This window comes from Trachypithecus francoisi, unplaced genomic scaffold, assembly GCF_009764315.1.
Source record: "Trachypithecus francoisi isolate TF-2019V2 unplaced genomic scaffold, Tfra_2.0 Lachesis_group10, whole genome shotgun sequence".
In the NCBI taxonomy this organism is placed as follows: Eukaryota; Metazoa; Chordata; class Mammalia; order Primates; family Cercopithecidae; genus Trachypithecus; species Trachypithecus francoisi.
Window position 1 is genome coordinate 11,032,189 of NW_022681455.1, and position 18,835 is coordinate 11,051,023.

At 41.5% G+C, this 18,835-nt stretch overlaps 1 protein-coding gene across 2 annotated transcripts in view; it reads right to left on the minus strand.

The window, feature by feature from the left end:
• The window catches only part of ELOVL2 (ELOVL fatty acid elongase 2), a 61,272-nt gene that overhangs the window by 13,192 nt on the left and 29,245 nt on the right, over window positions 1-18,835 (minus strand). Inside the window, exons 2-4 of one of the 2 annotated variants that reach the window (XM_033216216.1) lie at window positions 14,736-14,799; window positions 9,152-9,339; window positions 3,466-3,543 (exon numbers count right to left, since the gene is read on the minus strand). In XM_033216216.1, the coding sequence (XP_033072107.1) occupies window positions 3,466-3,543; window positions 9,152-9,339; window positions 14,736-14,799 (330 nt within the window). Of the gene's footprint in view, window positions 1-3,465; window positions 3,544-9,151; window positions 9,340-14,632; window positions 14,800-18,835 lie in introns of both variants that reach the window. The other variant, XM_033216217.1, reaches the window with a different exon arrangement.

Genomic DNA, 18,835 nt, shown 5'->3' on the forward strand with positions numbered 1-18,835 from the left:
CAGAGGTTGCAGTGAGCCGAGATCATACCACTGCACTCCAGCCTGGGTGACAAGAGTGAAACTCTGTCTCAAAAAAAAAAAAAAGGTCCATCTTGATATTAAAGATTTTAGTTAAATGGTTTCTACTATCTGTCTTAATAATATGTCATGTTTAGTTATAGAAAATTTCAAACATTCCCTAATGCAGGGAGAATAAGTCAAATGAATACTCAGCATCCAATGCCAAGCTTCAGAATTTTCAATATGATTCCAATCTAGTTTTTATCAATTCCACTTTCTACCATTTTGGGGAGCAGGGGAGTGGGAAGTATAGAATATTATAAGCAAATCTAAGGTATCATTTTATTTATAAATACTTCCGACAGGGAGACTTTTTAACATAACCATGAAGTCATTATGTTGTCTAACAACATTAACGATTCCTTAGTATCTTCTAATGGCCCAATCCATGTTCAAATTTCTCGGTCTCAAATATGTCATTTTTTTCCTAGCCCCCAGAATGTCTTTTTACAATTAAATCACGATCCAAACAAGATCCATCTTCATTAGTTTGAAACGGTTTTTAGGTCTCTTCTAACCAATAACAGTTCTCTCTCTTTGCTCTGCCCATTCTTTCATGTCTTTTATTTCTTAGAAAAACTAGATGCTTTATAAAGAATTTCTAATATTATAGATTTGTAAGATTGTTTCTTAGTATCATTTCACTTGTTTCTCTACACATGCGTTTTCTGTTACCGGCAATTAGAGTTACAGGCTTGATTAGACTCAGGTGTAATGTTTTTGGTAAGAATATTGCAGAGGGTTCTGTCTACTTCTTACTGCCTCACATCAGGAGGTACATAATTTCTAGCTGTTCCACTGATATTCAGACTGAACAGTGAGTTCAGGTATTGAGTCCAGTCATTATGAAGTTTCTATTCAATTTTCACCGAATAGTTTTACCATTCACAGGTGACTGCTGTCAGATCCATGATATAGTTTGGATGTTTGTCCCCTCCAAATCGCATGTTGAAATGTCATCCCCATTGTCGGAGGTGGGGCCTGGTGGGAGGTGTTTGTTTGGGTCATCGTGGCAGATCCCTCATGAATGGCTTGGTGCCCTTCCTGTGGTGAGTTACTGCAAGATCTGATTGTTTGAAAGAGTCTGGGACCTCCTTGTGCCTTGCTCCCTCTCTTGCCATGTGACATGCCTGCTCCCCCTTCACCTTCCACCATGATTATAGACTTCTTGAGGGCCTCATCAGATGTAGATACCGGCACCATGCTTTCTGTACAGCCTGCAGAACCATGAGCCAAATTGAAACTCTTTATAAATTATCCAGCCTCAGGTATTCCTTTATAGCAATGCAAAACAGACTAATACGATCCATTGTTTCACTAGGAGTTGCAAAATGGTGATTTTTCTAATTCTATTGTTACCTAAGAACTTTTCTTTTCTATAGAGAAGAACTTTCCCTTTTCATCTATTTGGAAATTCACATATGAAAGGCAAAATAAATGTTTAATTCTTTCCCTGTTTTTTTTCTTTCCTAAAATGAATTGGTGTTCTAACAACCTTCAAAAGGTAACAATAAGAGTTTTTTAAATGAGTATCATTTTAAACTCATGGCTTTTTACATACTTAATGCTTCAGTTCATTCCAGTCAGTATTCTTTTTGATGTTCAACCTGCCCCATTTTTAGGCAGTGGGGTTCCTTCCAGGCAACTCCTCTTTTTGTGACGATCCTCATAGTCCTGGGTAGCTGCTTCGCCTTCTCTCATAGATATCCTGGGTTCATCTTATAAACATTTCCTGCCCCAAACCGGAAGAGGCCCATTATCTAAGAAACCTAATCTTTTCTGGAGAAAATTCTGTTTAGAGAGCACGATCTGGGTAATCACTGCTCGTTGTACTGGGCTGTCACAGACTAAGCCTTTTCTATAGACAGAGCTGAAAAATTTTTTTTAAAAAGAATAAAGTTAATTCTGATATTTTCAATTTGAATCTATTAATGAGTTTTAGTTTAACTTTTTTATTGCTATCTTTTTTTCCATGTTTCAAATCAAAGTGCCTACTGATATTAACATTATTATATACTTAATTTATCCCATAGTGTACTATCACAGTGTCAAAAAAGCAACACCAATGTTATTAACAATAACAAAAGAATTACTGGATACTGTTAAGATATATCTCACTAGGGGCGTTCAGTCAAAAAACTGTTTTAAAGTCACTTGAAATAGTTCCTTGGGTGGTTATGTCACCAACTTAATATATAGGTATATTCATTTATTTAAGTTTGTTTCCAACTTTTAGGGGCTAGCTGCCTTGCTTTCTTTTTAAATTTAATTTTGTTTTATAATTATGTAAAGCACTTAGTGGTTCCAAAATCAAATATAGCACAAGGTACATTCAGAGAATTCTGGCTTCCCCTGTATCCCCTCTGCCCTGTTCCCTCCCCTCAAAGGAAACACTTTTTTTTTTTTTTTTTTTTGAGATGGAGTCTTGCTGTGTTGCCCAGGCTGGAGTGCAGTGGCACAGTCTCGGCTCACCATAACCTCTGCCTCCTGGGTTCAAGTGATTCTCCTGGCTCAGCCTCCTGAGTGGCTGGGACTACAGGTGCCCAACACTATGCCTGGCTAATTTTTTATTTTTAGTAGAGATGGGGTTTCACTATGTTGGTGAGGCTGGTCTCGAACTCCTGACCTCTTGATCCACCCGCCTTGGCCTCCCAAAGTGCTGGGATTATAGGCATGAGCCACCATGCCTAGTGGAAACACTTTTTTTTTTTTTTTTTTTTGAGACGGAGTCTCGCTCTGACGCCCAGGCTGGAGTGCAGTGGCCGGATCTCAGCTCACTGCAAGCTCCGCCTCCCGGGTTCATGCCATTCTCCTGCCTCAGCCTCCCGAGTAGCTGGGACTACAGGCGCCCGCCACGTCACCTGGCTAGTTTTTTGTATTTTTAGTAGAGACGGGGTTTCACTGTGTTAGCCAGGATGGTCTCGATCTCCTGACTTCGTGATCCACCCGTCTCGGCCTCCCAAAGTGCTGGGATTACAGGCTTGAGCCACTGCGCCCGGCCTGGAAACACTTTTTTTTAGCTTTTAGTTTATCCTGTCATTGTTTTTTTAAAAAATACAAGCAAATACACATACGCATTCATATCATTTATTGCACAAAGGGTGCTATCCTATAAACACAGTCTTCAAGTTACTTTTGTTCACGTAACTATATCCTGGAGACAATTCTGTAGCAGTATAGAGCTCTTCCTCACTTCACTTTGTAGAGGCATCTGCTATGTGGATGTGCTGTGGTTTATTCAGCTGGTCCCCTATAGAGGGAGAGCTGGAAATCAGCATTTCTATTAGAACAGGAACGCCTTTCTTATCTAATTCTAGCCTCAGCCCCCTATCTGGAAGGAGAAAACCTCCTCTCCTTGTCAACGAGAACTGGTTATGGTTGGTTGATTTGCTTCTAGTGGCTCACCCGGATGTCAGCTTCCCCTGCGCTGGTAAGATCTTGACACTGTAAGTTGTAGCCTCCTTCCCAAGTGGAGAGAATGAGCTGCCAAAGAACCAAGAAAGAAAGAAAAACAAACATCAGCACAAGAATTTGGATGCAGATTGAATTTCCCATTCATGTCTCTGGCATCTATTCAAGGTTTGAGTAGGAATTTCCCAGAATTTGAGTTTGTCTCAATCCTGTCCTCAAACACCTATTATCAGGGGACTTATTTTCTGCTGTTGCACTGAAATCAACGGCTATTTCCTTAATTAATATACGTTACCTCTAACTATTTACATTGGCCAAAATAACAGATTTTAACTATCATTTGAGTCACAAAATTTTATGTAAGGAATTATCTAGTCATGTTTCTAGAAGTGAAATGTAGAATTAGCTGAAAACAACTGTGAGAAAACTACAGTAAAAATTTAATATTTTGTATTGGTTTAGATATATTTAATCATCTCAATAATTTAAAATATATATATACTGCCATATATATATTGCCATATCGAAAACAGTGTTCAGTAAGGTTCTTAAACCATTTTCTTCATTGTATTTATGCTACTCGGTAATCAAACAATTTGTTGGCTAATTAATGTCTGTCTTCCCCATTACTCTCAAAAACCAAAAAGCTCCAAAAAATGTATGCATCTGTTTTTGCTCATCTTTGTATCTATGGTTCCTTGCCCAGTACCTGCTACATGGTAAGTGTTCGGTAAACATTTGATAAGTATCTGATTTGCTCAAGATTACATGACTAGAAAGTGGGAGAAGGATGATTAGAATTCAGCATTCCTAATTCATTGTTTGGTGTACTTTCCACCTCATGAGAAAATGAGCTTTTTTATTCTTTGTTGAAAATTGTATGAAATAAGTTTTCTCCCTGTAAAAAGTTAAAATTCTAGAATATAAGGCATTTGTGATTTGGATCAGGTATTACAGGCGAAAGGCCTACGATTTAGTATTTTCTGCTGCCTTAGAGATGTATAAAATTCATATACAATATCCATTAAAATACATATACACAGCTGAGAGGGTTTGGATGTTGATTAATTAAATGTTAGAGAGAGATTACTAAATAACATTTAGAATGTTTTAGAAGCTTTGTGAGACTTCCTCACTGTCCTGATATACCTCTTTCCTTCTAACAAAGCTCTTTCTGTTAACATCATGCCAGTTGAAGATTATCGATATAAATAAGTCCAGCGAAAGAAGAAAACCTTGGATTTTCCTGATGGGATCTATTACAAATCAGGTCATTTCCCAGTATCTCCCAGGGGATTTATGCTCTTAGTCCTCAACTGGGAATCAGCGCGACTGGCTAGAGGGGACCCAGAAAGACCTTAAACTACATATTAATTTTGGCGTGTTGGTGCATTTTTCAAACTAAGAAAGCTGTTTAACTTTGTGTACAAGGATTAAATGAAAGCCTCTATGGTCAGGCTGTGGTTCTGTAGTCAGGGTCTCTAATCTCTACTCTGCACATTAACAGTGCAGTTATAGGCCGGGCGTGGTGGCTCAAGCCTATAATCCCAGCACTTTGGGAGGCTGAGATGGGCGGATCACGAGGTCAGGAGATCGAGACCATCCTGGCTAACACGGTGAAACCCCGTCTCTACTAAAAAATACAAAAACTAGCCGGGCGAGGTGGCGGGCGTCTGTAGTCCCAGCTACTCGGGAGGCTGAGGCAGGAGAATGGCGTAAACCCGGGAGGCAGAGCTTGCAGTGAGCTGAGATCCCGCCACTGCACTCCAGCCTGGGCGACAGAGCGAGACTCCGTCTCAAAAAAAAACAAAAAACAAAACAAAAACAGTGCAGTTATAGAGTAACTCCTGAGTGTAGAGAGGGCAGGGCATATTCTGTTTCCCCATGGTGTTTCCTGTTTTAGTCAGATTTATCCGTGTTGTCCCCATTCCTGTGGCATCTGTGCAGAATTACCTGACAATTTAATAACTGAATAGACAGTCAAGCTAGAGAGGCTCTATCTGTCTCTCCCCGGACCATTCTTAATCCCCTTACTGATGCGGGAGTCATCCAACCTATGTGCTAGAAAAGGAAGGAAGGCTGTCAAATAGGGTTAGTTGTAAGGAGGTGTGGACTAAATTACTCCAAAATATACTTAGAATCCACCAGCTTCTTCCCACTTAATTCACCACTTAATCCAAGATGCTAGCATCTGTTGCCTGTAGTACTGCAATGATCTCCTAACTGGACTCTTTGCTAACATTCTTGTCAAGTCACCCTCATAGTCCATTTTCTATGTAGGAGCTAGAGTGATCTATTTTAAAAGGGAGATAATAGCGCTCCCATCATTAAAATCCTCCAATAGCTTTCCATGACACTTAGACTGCAAGCCAAATTCCTTCCAAGGCCCCAGTGTCATCTGCCATCTCTCCACCTCATCTTGAACCACTGATCCTCTGTCCACTGTGTCGTTCAGTCTCAACTCCAATGTCACCTTCTCAGAGGCTGCCCCATCACCAGCCTCTCACTCTTTCCCACAGGGCAAAGGTTGTGTTCTAGAATCTACAGTTGAATCTGACAGTGTGGGAACTCAATACATCTTTGTCGAAAGACTGTTAATAATTATTGTGGTGACTTTCTGGCTTAAGCAGACATCTGCTGACCCCTAACAAGTTAGCAAGGTTAAATCAGTCTGTCACCTGACTAGTGTCTATTGAACATACCCCCAGAGTGTCAAAGAAAGACCTTCTGCCTGCTCTGAAAGAGGTCACAATCAAAGAGAGGAGACTGGGCGACAATCAATGGTAGGGATTTTGAACTGAACTAAGTGATTTTACACTTACACATAGTGTAAGAGAAAGAGTGGGTAAGCAGTAGGTAAAATTAGTGGTAGGCAATGGGCTCAGTGCAGATATGTTCTTCCTAGAAAGAAGACATTTACCTCGTTGTTCAAAAACTAAACGGTTGTTCTTGCTCCTGTTGATGGTGACTACTGTTCAGCTAGCACTTTGTAATTCACAAAGCATTTTCACATTTACCAACTCCTACTCTGTACTAGTCCATAGGCTCTTCAAGTGTAGAAGCTGTGTCTTATCCATATACTTCAGGGCTTCATATTCAGTGCCTAGTAAAAGCTCACTACATGCTGATTGAACAGAAGTCATTAATCGTTACAAATCACTCAAGAGTTATGTAGTATAAATATTGTATCTCTGCTTTATAGATAAGTTGCCTAAGGTTTGGAAAGCCTAAGTAACTGCCCTAAAATTACACAGAAAGTGACAAAACTAAAACAAACTTGTGTCTTCTGACTCCATTATACCAAAGCTCCGTCCAAACAGGTACTAGAACTGCTGGTGTGGTTGGACATGCAGGCTGGCCCTTCTGCTGCAGCTGTCACTTCTTTTTTATTATTATTTTTTTATATTTTTTATTTTACTTTAAGTTCTGGGATACATGTGCAGAATGTGCATGTTTGTTACATAGGTATACATGTGCCTTGGTGGTTTGCTGCACCTATCAACCTTTCATCTAGGTTTTAAGCCCCACACGTATTAGGTATTTGTCCTAATGCTCTCCCTACCCTTGCCCCCCACCCACCAACAGGCCCGGGTGTGTGATGTTCCCCTCCTTGTGTCCATATGTTCTCATTGTTCAACTCCCACTTATGAGTGAGAACATGTGGTGTCTGGTCTTCTGTTCCTGTGTTAGTTTGCTGAGGATGATGGCTTCCAGCTTCATCCATGTCCCTGCAAAGGACATGATCTCATTCTTTTTTATGACTGCATAGTATTCTGTGGTGTTTATGTGCCACATTTTCTTTATCCAGTCTACCACTGATGGGCATTTGGGTTGGTTCCAAGTCTTTGCTATTGTAAATAGTGTGCAGCTGTCACTTATGGAAAACAATCCAAGAGTATCTTTCCTTCTGCTATATAGAGAAACGAATCCCATAAATTACTATCTTGCTAACTCATCTAGTGAGCTAAACTTCAGCTGGTAGAGAACCTAAAATAAAAATGGTCCTTTCAGTGTCAAGTAGATTAGTGAGCACCTATGTGACATAATTTTAAGAGTTGTCGGCTGTGGGTGGTGGCTCAGGTCTGTAATCCCAGCACTCTGGGAGGCCGAGGCGGATGGATCACCTGAGGTCAGGAGTTCAAGACCAGCCTAACCAACATGGTGAATCCCCATCTCTACTAAAAATATATATATATATATATATTAGCCAGGAATGGTGGTGGGCAGCTGTAATCCCAGCTACTCGGGAGGCTGAGGCAGAAGAATGGCTTGAACTTAGGAGGCGGAGGTTACAGTGAGCTGAGTGTGCGCCACTGCACTCCAGCCTGGGTGACACAGCAAGACTCCGCCTCAAAAAAAAAAAAAAAAAAAAGTTGTTAGCATGGCTTTTTTACCCCAAAATTCCATCTCCTATACTGACTGATGCCTAAAATTCCATTATGAGAGCTTCATTCCAGTCATTTATAGTAATATTAATAGTTATTAAGAATGGTACATATTAGAATAATGCACAGAATAAACTCTCAAGAGAACCTTCATTTCTAAGGCAAGGATTTATTTTCTTTTAGAGTTCAAGATCATCAGAAAGGCAGCTATATTTGTGCCATTATCTCCCACTTACAGCTGGTATGAATGATTTTTATACAAGCTATAAAATCCCTAAAAAATTTTGTTTTCATTCTCTTTGCCCCTGTTTTTCTTTCTTTTTTTTTTTTTTTTTGCTACAGCAAGTTATTTAATACTTTTAGATTTCCTCTTCTATTACATTAAAATAACGTTTGGTTATACAGACGGGGCACTCATCCTTGCTCCTTCTCCTGTAAAATGACCTTGTTTGGTGCTTCACAGCGGAATCTGGAGCACAGGATGTCACAGGGGCCACCAGAGCTGAGCTGAAATGTCACTGTTCCAAAGACATACGGACTATTCTTTAAGGGAATATATATATTGGCATTTCAGTAAAACTAACTGCATATGATGTTTAAGTTAATTTTAAAAATACTCTGTTCATCACTGTCTATTCTCGGGAAAATTATGAAACTTTTCTAAAGCCTCAGTATCCTCATCTGTAAAAGGAGAAACCTGTAACATGATCTGTAAAAGCCCATTTGATCTACGTTGTGATTTTAAATTAGACTAGAGACGAAAGAAATAGGTCTAGGCCAGGCATGGTGGCTCACACCTGTAATCCCAGCACTTTGGGAGGCCGAGGCAGGAGGATCACCTGAGATCAGGAGTTCAAGACCAGCCTGGGCAACATGGTGAAACCCCGTCTGTACTAAAATTACAAAAATTAGCTGGGCATGGTGGTGAGTACCTGTAATCCCAGCTATTCAGGAGGCTGAGCCATGAGAATCGCCTAAACCCGGGAGGCAGAGGTTGCAGTGAGCTGAGATTGTGCCATTGCACTCCAGCCTGAATGACAGAGCAAGACTCTGTCTCAAAAATAATAATAATAATAAAATAAAAAATAAATAGGTCTAAATTGGGATACGAAAGATTCAAGTTATAAACAAGGACTTCCAGGATTTTCAGAAAGAATAATATCAAATGCTGGAATAAGTTCCTTAGGACTTAAAGCATTGATAGCAACTTTGCGTAGTTCTGCCAGGCTAGATGTAATTGTTTCTATCAATAAAAACTGCTAGTTACTGGACTTCAGCTTTGGCTAAACACTTACCTCTGCCAGCATGTATGCGGAGAGAAGCGTGATTCCGAGATTATACAAGGTGAGGATACCCCTGAGAGAAAGAGCAGGTCTGTTCTTCATATACTTGTTACCCAGCCATATTGAGAGCAGATACATGACAGTAAGAAAAAAGGTAGGAAGGTAAGAGTCCAACATGAACCACCCTCTGACTCGAGAATCTGAAAAGAAACACATACTGTGAGGATCCTGAGGAATGACGCTCCTGTTCAGTCATCAGTATTGTCACATACATTGCATTTGTACACACCAGCACAACAGGGAACAAGCCCATACAGCATTAGGTAGGCTGGCCTGGGGTTAGAGTTCAGGGGAAGAGGAAGCCCGTGGGGGCTGAATCGGTAAAGGTTTCATGGAGCAAACAGGGCTTAGGCTGAAGGCTGAATGAAAGGGACAAGAAGTGAAGGTGTGAAGTGACAGTTCTTGAATGCCTATTTTGGAACAGTTACTGCATTTGTTTACTCTAAATTAATAGGAAGTACTATTATGCAATTTTATGGATGGAAAAAACAGCTCAGAAAACTTTAGTAACTTTCAAAAGGCTACGTCATAGTCAGCAGCAGAGTCAGAATTTGAACCAGTCACATCTGCCTCCCAGCCCATGATACCTTGCAGCTGTCCTCCCACGGAGATCAGAGCAGTCAGAGGAAAGAAGGCATACTGATACTGTATCCTAATTCCTAAAGCCCACACAGCTCCGAATTTGCCTAGGATCAGTAATGGAATGGGTTTAGAGTTCAGCTGATTCAGAGACACCAATAGGATGACAGTGCAGCAAGTCTGGAGGCTGCAGACAGCAGAGGCAAAGCCTGGGAGCTGTGATTCAGAACTGAGGACCCAGATCTGGCCACGGGACTGGACGTTTACACAGCAGGGAGGCAAGCAGCTGAATACATCAGGGCCCCTTACACTGGAGAGTGAATATTTAAAAGCCTAAATGAAACCCACATGCTAGAGCTACAATATAATTAGTAACACCTGAAAATCACTGTAGCCACAAAATGATTTTTGTTCTCTATTCTGCTCTTTTTATTTGTTTAAATAAAGAAAATGATTTGGCTGAGAATTATAAAAATTGCATGCTGCTTTTAACCTCTACAAATGGAGTTGTAGTGAGCTGGTTTCACCAACAGGCAATGGCCTTTTCTTGAATTTTTTGTTTTCTAAGTCCCTCTTTCTGGTATATCCTACCCTGTATACCCCAGCCTCTTGTTAAACCACCCACCCTACAGACAGTACCATTTCTAAAAGGAAAGTGCCTTCTCAAGCTCCGACTGCCCCATCACTTATTTTATAAATATCTCCCACTGGTGACAGAGATAAAAAGGAAGCTCTTCTCAGCATTCAGTGACTAACAGATACCAACTTTCATACAGCAGGCTTGCAATCGCCTGCCGTAAGTCTGTACTGTGCATCACTTCCTAATGTCCATCTCCGTATCTGAGTCCTACTCATCTTTTAATGCCCAGATGAAGGTCCTGACTTCTGAAGGGAGACATTTCCTACTGTGTATTCGTATCTACAGCTCCTCATATGCATAGCAAGACACTTATTTTCTAATTCACAAATTATGGCTATGATACTGTTACCATAACATTTACTGAGCACTTATGCTGTGCCAGGCACTATTCTGAAGCTTTTTACATGTATTAACTTATGTGATTCTCAAAGCAGTCCTATTATATAGGTGATAATATCATCCCAGTTTACCCTTAAGAAAAATTGAGCTGTAGAGGCCTAAAAAAGTGAAATTACTTGCACTAAACGGCTACGCTACTTCTTGTTATGGTGTTGGATTGAATTGTGTCTCCCACAAAGATGCCTTCAAGTCCTAACTCCTGGTATCTGTGAATGTGACATTATTTGAAACTAGAGACTTTGCAGATCTAATCTAGCTAAGATGAGGTTATACTGGATTAGGCTGGGCCCTAGGCCAATGACTAGTGTCAGGAGAGGTCTGGATACAAGGACAAAAGAGGAGAAGGCCATGTGAAGATGGAGGCAGAGATTGGAGTGATGCATCTACAAGCTAAGGAACATCAGAGATTGCCACCAACAACCAGAAACTAGGGGGAGTCATGGTGCAGACTCTTCCCTAGAACTTCAGAGGGAACAAGGCTCTGCTGACACCTTGATTTCAGATTGCTGGCCTCCAGAACTGTGAAAGAATACATTTCTGCTATTTAAGCCACCCAGTTGGTGGTACTTTTTATAGCAGCCTAGGAAACAAACACACATGGTTTAGTATTTGATTTCCGGTAGTTTCAGATGTGCTGGCTTTACCTCCCCAACTACAGTATATGCTCCAGGAGACAGCTACTAGGTCTTGTATCTCTACTCTGTCTGACTCATACCCATTTAGTGCTGAGTTAGAGGAAACATTCATTAAATGCACATCCACTGGCACATTGAGTCAAGCACATACTGCAAACTAATACAGCACCTGATGTTTTTGTTTTCTTTTGTCACAGTGCTGTAAATGTTTGCTACAGTTGTTAAGGATAATCACAGTTGTTTTAGCCAAAAATGGGAACAAATGCTTGTAATAAACTTCCTTTTCTTTGGGACTTGAGAAATGTTAGTTCTTCCTCTGAGTCAGTATTCGCGCAAAAACAGTACCCTTTGACGGTACTAACATGGTGTGGGCAAAATCAGAAGAGGCTAGGAGACACCGAGAGGTTTATTAGGTGATGTGCCAGTCAGCATCAGCGTGTGAGACTTTTAGGAAGAAAAAAGGATTCTTGATGGCTTACATGCTAGACACCTTGTCACTGTGGAGTTCATCTGATTCCACTGTCAACTGTCAATTTTACAATCTCCTTGCTACAAAGGAAAATTCCATAAAATGACCAGTGCAGAGTAAACAACTGTAATCCTTTCCTCAATTGATCCCACATCTACATAATTCCAGATCATGCCAATCTTGCAGCAAAGCTCAGTGAACTTGGCACAGACAGGTCATTGTTTTAACTGTCTAGTCGAAGTGTCAAATAGAAAACCACTGTCACCAACAAATCATAGTTCCTCCTGGATCTTGCATGCCTAAGAGAGAAGGCCCTGGGTCCTGCATGCCTAAGCGAGAGTGCCCCCGGGTCCTGCATGCCTAAGCGAGAGTGCCCCCGGGTCCTGCATGCCTAAGCGAGAGTGCCCGCGGGTCCTGCATGCCTAAGGGAGAGCGCCCAGGGGCTTGCATGCCTAACGGAGGGGGCCCCGGGTCCCGCATGCCTAACTAAGGGAGAGGGCCCTGGGTCCTGCATGCCTAAAGGAGAGGGTCCCGGGTCCTGCATGCCTAAGGGAGAGGGCCCCGGGTCCTGCATGCCTAAGGGAGGGGACCCCCGGGTCCTGCATGCCTAAGGGAGAGGGTCCCAGGTCTTGCATGCCTAAAGGAGAGGGTCCCGGGTCCTGCATGCCTAAGGGAGGGGGTCATGCCCTCTACACTGAGCTGTTCTCCTTTCTACCCACTAGACCTGTAAGGGAGAGAACATAGTAAAAATGGGTTAGAATATAAAGATATTCTGCCCTTTCTACCCCACAGAGTCATCAGGAGGATAAAATGGAAAAAGCAAAAAAAACTATGTGAAAGGATTTTTTTCAAAGCTGTATAGAATCAGTATCATTATATTAAAACTATATAGTCATTCATTTAAAAAGTTAATAGAGCCCATGGAGAAAATGGAGAATGGCCTAAATACTCTCCAAGTGATTGTTTATAGATCTTGAGAAACAGAAAACTTCTTCATTCCCTGCTCTCTCCTCCAATAGGGCTGAGGAAATAACTTGTAGAGAACTAAGGACTTTCCACAGTTCTGTGAGCCAGTAAGGCTCAAGTAAAATGAAACCTTCCGTCTAGAATTCATTCATCTGGAAAATATACAGTGCTGAATATATTCCCAGAACTGTAATAAACCCTGGAGATAAATGGTGAGTAAAACGGCCAGGGTTCCTGCCCTCATGGGAGAAATCGCTGTTGGTCACCATGAAGTATCTGAAGGTAGTAAACAAGGGTTGAAACAGAGAATGATGAGGGACCACAGCAGACCCCTGTGGGTGCCGGAGACTGCAGATACTACCAAACCCTGTGTGTACCATGCTTTTCCCTGTACATATATACCTATGGAAAAGTTGATAAATTAGGCATAGTAAGAGAATAATTATAACAATATACTATAATAAAAGTTATATGAATATGGTCATCTGTCCATCTGAAAATATCTTACTGGATTGTGCTCACCTATTTTCTGACCATGGTTGACCACGGGTAACTGGAACTGCAGAAAGCAAAACTATTGCTAAGGGCGGACTGCTATACCTTAGAGAGGCAAAGCCCAACTGAAAAGGCAATGTTTAAGCTGACACCTCAAGTGCAACAGGAACTGACTCATCTGGAGGGAGGGGTAGGAGATCCTAGGGAGGAATTCCAGGCTCAAGGAATAGCACGTAAAAGAATTTTACGTATTTGCAGAATTAAAAGATGGCTTGAGCACCTGTATGAAAGCCAGTGAGGACGACGGATACTGACTGAGTTGGAGAGATTGCTGGGGTTAGACAGCCCAAGGGTGTGCAGTCCATGATAAGAAGTTTGGTTTTTACCTGAGAGCAGTGGGATGACATTGATGAGTTTTAAGCTACAGTACCATGCAATATGACTTAGGTCTTTAGAATATCATTCCAGCTGACACTGAATAAATGACTGGAAGGGGGCAAGAGTGGAAGAGGGAGACCTGTTAGGAGGCCACTGCAGTAGAGTAAGTGACTGGTGATGAAGGAAGGATGGAGAGATGTCTAAGCTCATCCTACCTGCAGGCCCTAGGCAGAGAAAGTGTACACATCTTTTTTTTTTTTTTTTTTTTTTTTGAGATAGAGTCTCGCTCTGTTGCCCAGGCTGGAGTGTAGTGGCGTGATCTTGGCTCACTGCAACCTCTACCTCCCGGGTTCAAGTGATTCTCCTGCCTCAGCCTCCTAAGTAGCTAGGATTACAGGCGCAAGCCACTATGCCTGGATAATTTTTGTGTTTTTAGTAGAGATGGGGTTTCACCATGTTGGTCAGGCTGGTCTTGAACTCCTGACCTCATGATCTACCCACCTCAGCCTCCCAAAGTGCTGGGATTACAGGCGTGAGCCTCCACACCCAGCCAGCGCACACATCTTTAAAGGGAATTTATCAAGGCATCTAAGGGCAGAAATGTCACGTGTAACTATGCATGTGAGGAAGGTAGAAGATGAATGGGTGGTGGAGAGGGAACAAGAAAGCAGCATAGTTTAGAAGGAAAGTTACAACCCGGCTTTGTAGCCAGACAGACACTGGAGGAAAGCATTGCATTTCATTGTCTCTGCTTCCTGCTCCCAGAACTTCTTTAATCCCAGGAGAGGTTGAGCAGGAGGAGAAATGGGATCTTCTGGACGTTCTGGAAGGATATCAAAGTTAAGGACGTTAAGTTTCTAAATATTAAGTACCTTACTATTTCCAAGACCCCAGAAATAACATAATCCCTTTCTATAAGTAAATGGTGTTCTTGCTGTGTTCCTTCCACATTAAGTTCTCAAGTAGTTCACTGACCTCGCGGTCCAAACATATTGTCCAAAAAAGCATTGATTTCATCATCAAAGGCCTTTAGATGCTCCTAAAAAGAGAAAGAAAAATGATTTAAGTGGTTTTTTCTTTTCTTTTTTTTTGAAACTGTCAAAACAAGTCACTACCAACAACATGTAACTGCCAGACTCTCCAAGGGTTCCAGCTTCAAGGACTTTTGACTGTAAAGACTTAAGGAAAGAGGACCAGTAAATGCATCCTTGCCTTTCACAAGCCTGTAAAGATTTGGAAAGAAACAATTCCTCTTATTTCCTTAGGCAAGAGGAGTCCTGGAGAACAGGCTTGGTGCATTTAAACATTGAAGGGTTGGCTGGGCGCCATGGCTCACACTTGTAATCCCGGCACTTTGGGAGGCCGAGGCGGGTGGATCGCGAGTTCAGGAGATCGAGGCCACCCTGGCTAACATGGTGAAATCCCGTCTCTACTAAAAATACAAAAAAAAATTATCCGGGCGAGGTGGCGGGCACCTGTAGTCCCAGCTACTCAGGAGGCTGAGGCAGGAGAATTGCTTGAACCTGGGAGGCGGAGCTGCAGTGAGCCGAGATCGCACCACTGCACTCCAGCCTGGGCAACAGAGCGAGACTCTGTCTCAAAAAAAAAAAAAAAAATTGAAGGGTTATTGACCTAAATTCCATTTACCTCTAAAATGCTTATAGGCAAAGCTGTTCCATAAGCAACTTCCCTTGTTATAATTAACAGTTGTGGGCCGGGCGCGGTGGCTCAAGCCTGTAATCCCAGCACTTTGGGAGGCCGAGACGGGTGGATCACAAGGTCAGGAGATCGAGACCATCCTGGCTAACACGGTGAAACCCCGTCTCTATTAAAAAAATACAAAAAAACTAGCCGGGCAAGGTGGCAGCGCCTGTAGTCCCAGCTACTCGGGAGGCTGAGGCAGGAGAATGGCGGGAACCCGGGAGGCGGAGCTTGCAGTGAGCTGAGATCCGGCCACTGCACTCCAGCCTGGGCGGCAGAGCGAGACTCCGCCTCAAAAAAAAAAAAAAAAAAAAAAAAACAAACAGTTGTGGGTAGGCAATAGAGAACGTCTATTTCCACAAAATATATTAATAAATCCAGTTTTTAAATGAAAATTCAGGCTGAATTCTATTTTGAAAAACTGAATTGAAAACTTTAAATAGGACTTGCTTTTCAAGTAAGGAAACTGAGCATTACAGCTATTTTTTCTATTTATGTTTTGGTTGTTTTCAAACTGTTTCTTACACATTAACATCTCCTTTATATTACTGTAAATAGTGCCACTTGAGTACACCAGATTAATTATTGTCACTTTCACTGGATTCAGGTGGGAGCTGGAATACTGCCAGCTTGGTCTGCTCTCACACTGCTCAAATCCCCATTCAGGTGTTTCCCAGCCCCGCCACAAAGGTCTACAGCACCTCCTCAAGCAACCGGAGAAGTCAGAACATTACCAGTGTTTCCAGGAAAGGGATCTCTGCTGGGGATGTGGGACCAGCGGGTTGGTCCCTGACTGTGTGTGAGCTGAGCATGACAGCCGCGGGAAGTTGATATGGGGCACGCATTAGATTCGGCTCACTCTCCAAAAAAGGTGTAAGTGCCAAAACAGATGATTAATTTGCTGGCATCTGAAAAGAGGAGCTGCATGTTTGGTGCCTGGCACATATCATTTGGACCAATTCCTTATTTGTGACTCTGATCCTGAGAGAAATTTCAAGGAAACGTATGTCTTCGGGAACTTCAGAAAGCTTGGGAAAGAGGATGAAGATTAAAGACTCACATTTACTGGCACCTACTATGGCTGGCCAGCATATTAGGAACATTATTTTCATTATTTCAGAATAGCTTCATAAAAAATATCTGGGCTAAACCAAGGCTGAACATTTTTAAACAGTATGTTCATCTTTGTTTCCATGCAGGGCATCTCAGGAGGCCCCCAGATGTGACAAAGGTCAGTTATCTGAGATCTCAGTGTGACAGAATATGATCTGTGTTGCTATCGAATGGGGGCAGATCTAACCAGAGGCCTCTCAGTCTTGAGCAAAGAATGTGAACCTCACAAATGTACTCACCATCAGAAATGCCAATGAAATCTTTCTTCCACTGCTGCTCCCACCAACAAATGTTTAAACTGTTTCAGCTTGTTTGCTAAGGTTCAAAATCCATTTTCCAACATTTGTAGAGCTAAGAAAACTCTAAAGGTCACAAGGCCCCGATTATTTCTGTATTGCAGACATTTAGTCACAGTGGAAGAAGGGCAGAAACAAAAGTAAAACAAGAGAAGACACGGAGAACAGAAAAGGAAAGAGATGAATAAAAAGAGGCATTCCATTCCTTCCTTCACTAATGTATTGATTCATTAACCAATTATTTGAGGATTTTATATACTAGTACTGTTAAATGCTGAAAAATAAAGTCAAATGAGATGTGGTCCTTATCTTCACAGAGTTTTTAGTTGAGAGAGAGTAATACACAAATAAACAAAAAATTACAGTACCAGTGTCTTCAATATTACAAGAGATATTATAAGAGATTATAATTCAATATTATAAGAGATAGCTATAATGGCTAGAGAAACATACTTTAATTTAGATCTCTTAAAAAGTAAAAGCTTCTTGGAAGAGATAAGGCTGTGGCTGAATTTTGAAAGACTGGAGACATTTTCCAGATGGAGAAGGAAAGAAAGAACACATCAGAAAGAAAGATTAACATAGATAAAACACATTGAGGCCTGACTCCCTTGGGAAATATTTTTATGGCCAGGGTCTCTAGTGACCTCTCTGACAGGCAGAACCACATCCAATGCTGGGAAAATGGGAAACCTGATAAAAATTCTCTATTTCTGGGTTACTTAATATAGTTAGTAAGGAAGTATTCTAAAAAGGCAATGATGAGATACGGTGATGTCAGGGGAACAAACCGAGGTTTACACTGGAATAGTAACACATAGCATAAGCGCAGAGAGGTTTGCAGTGTTAGTCAACTGGGGTGAAATTAGGAAGGCTAACCAGGCAGAGCTTGGGCCAGGAAGTCCTAGCTGCACACTAGATTCTGTGTGTAAATGTCAAGTATGCTGGACAATGGCTGAAGATTAACACCAACTTAGGAGCAGAGAAAAAGCAGCAAACTCCATGCATTTCACTGACACATTTTTGAAGAGCATTGTGTACATAACACTTTGTCATACATATGAAGGGAAAGGAGACAGAGTAGTTGACTGAAAAGTTTATGCACAAATTGGGAAAGTGAGACATAGAAAGTCAAACAGCAAAAACCAAGAGGAGGGGGACACAGAACTGCCACATGACAGAAGATACAGGCATGAGGACACAGGATGGGTTTTTCAAGACGGTTAGAATTGGGTGGATTAGAAGAAGGGAACAGTATAGCCCTTAGACTTGAGCGAGAGGCACTGGCTTGAGCTCTATGCTTTCAAGGCCCCCTTTGGGTCATCCTTTGGCCACATCCCTCCATAAAGCAAAAAAAAAAAAAAAAAAAAAAAAAAAAAAAAAATTCTTCAAGTCAAGAGATCATGCTTCGCTATGGCCACAACGTCCCCTCTCCAGATGACATTCCAAGTTCCCCAGGCCACAGAATTCTCTGCCAAATAACCCTGGATCCACTTCCAGAACAGCTCCGTGCCCTTACAAGAAAGTTTGTGTTCAATGACTTGGAATTCAATTTGTGGCTGTGTACAGCAAATATAAGAAGAATGGAAAGACTGGTAGCAAGGAGAGCCTCATTTAATTGTGGACCCCTGATTACTTACCATAGTTGGTAGGAATGTAAAATGGTACAACCACTTTGCAAAACAGTTCAACATAAATACACACCTACCATATGATCCAGTTTTCCACCCCCAGGTATTCACCCAAAAGAAAAGAAAGCATATTCCCATGCAAAGACTTGAATGCAAATATTCATAGCAATTTTATTTGTAATTGCTAAAATGGAGAAACTCCCAAATGTCTATAAACAGGTGACAAATTGTGTAGAGCCATACAGTAAATACTACTCAGCAATATAAAGGAATGAACAATTGATGTACACACAACATAGATGGATCTTAAAATTATTCTGCATGAAAAAAGTTA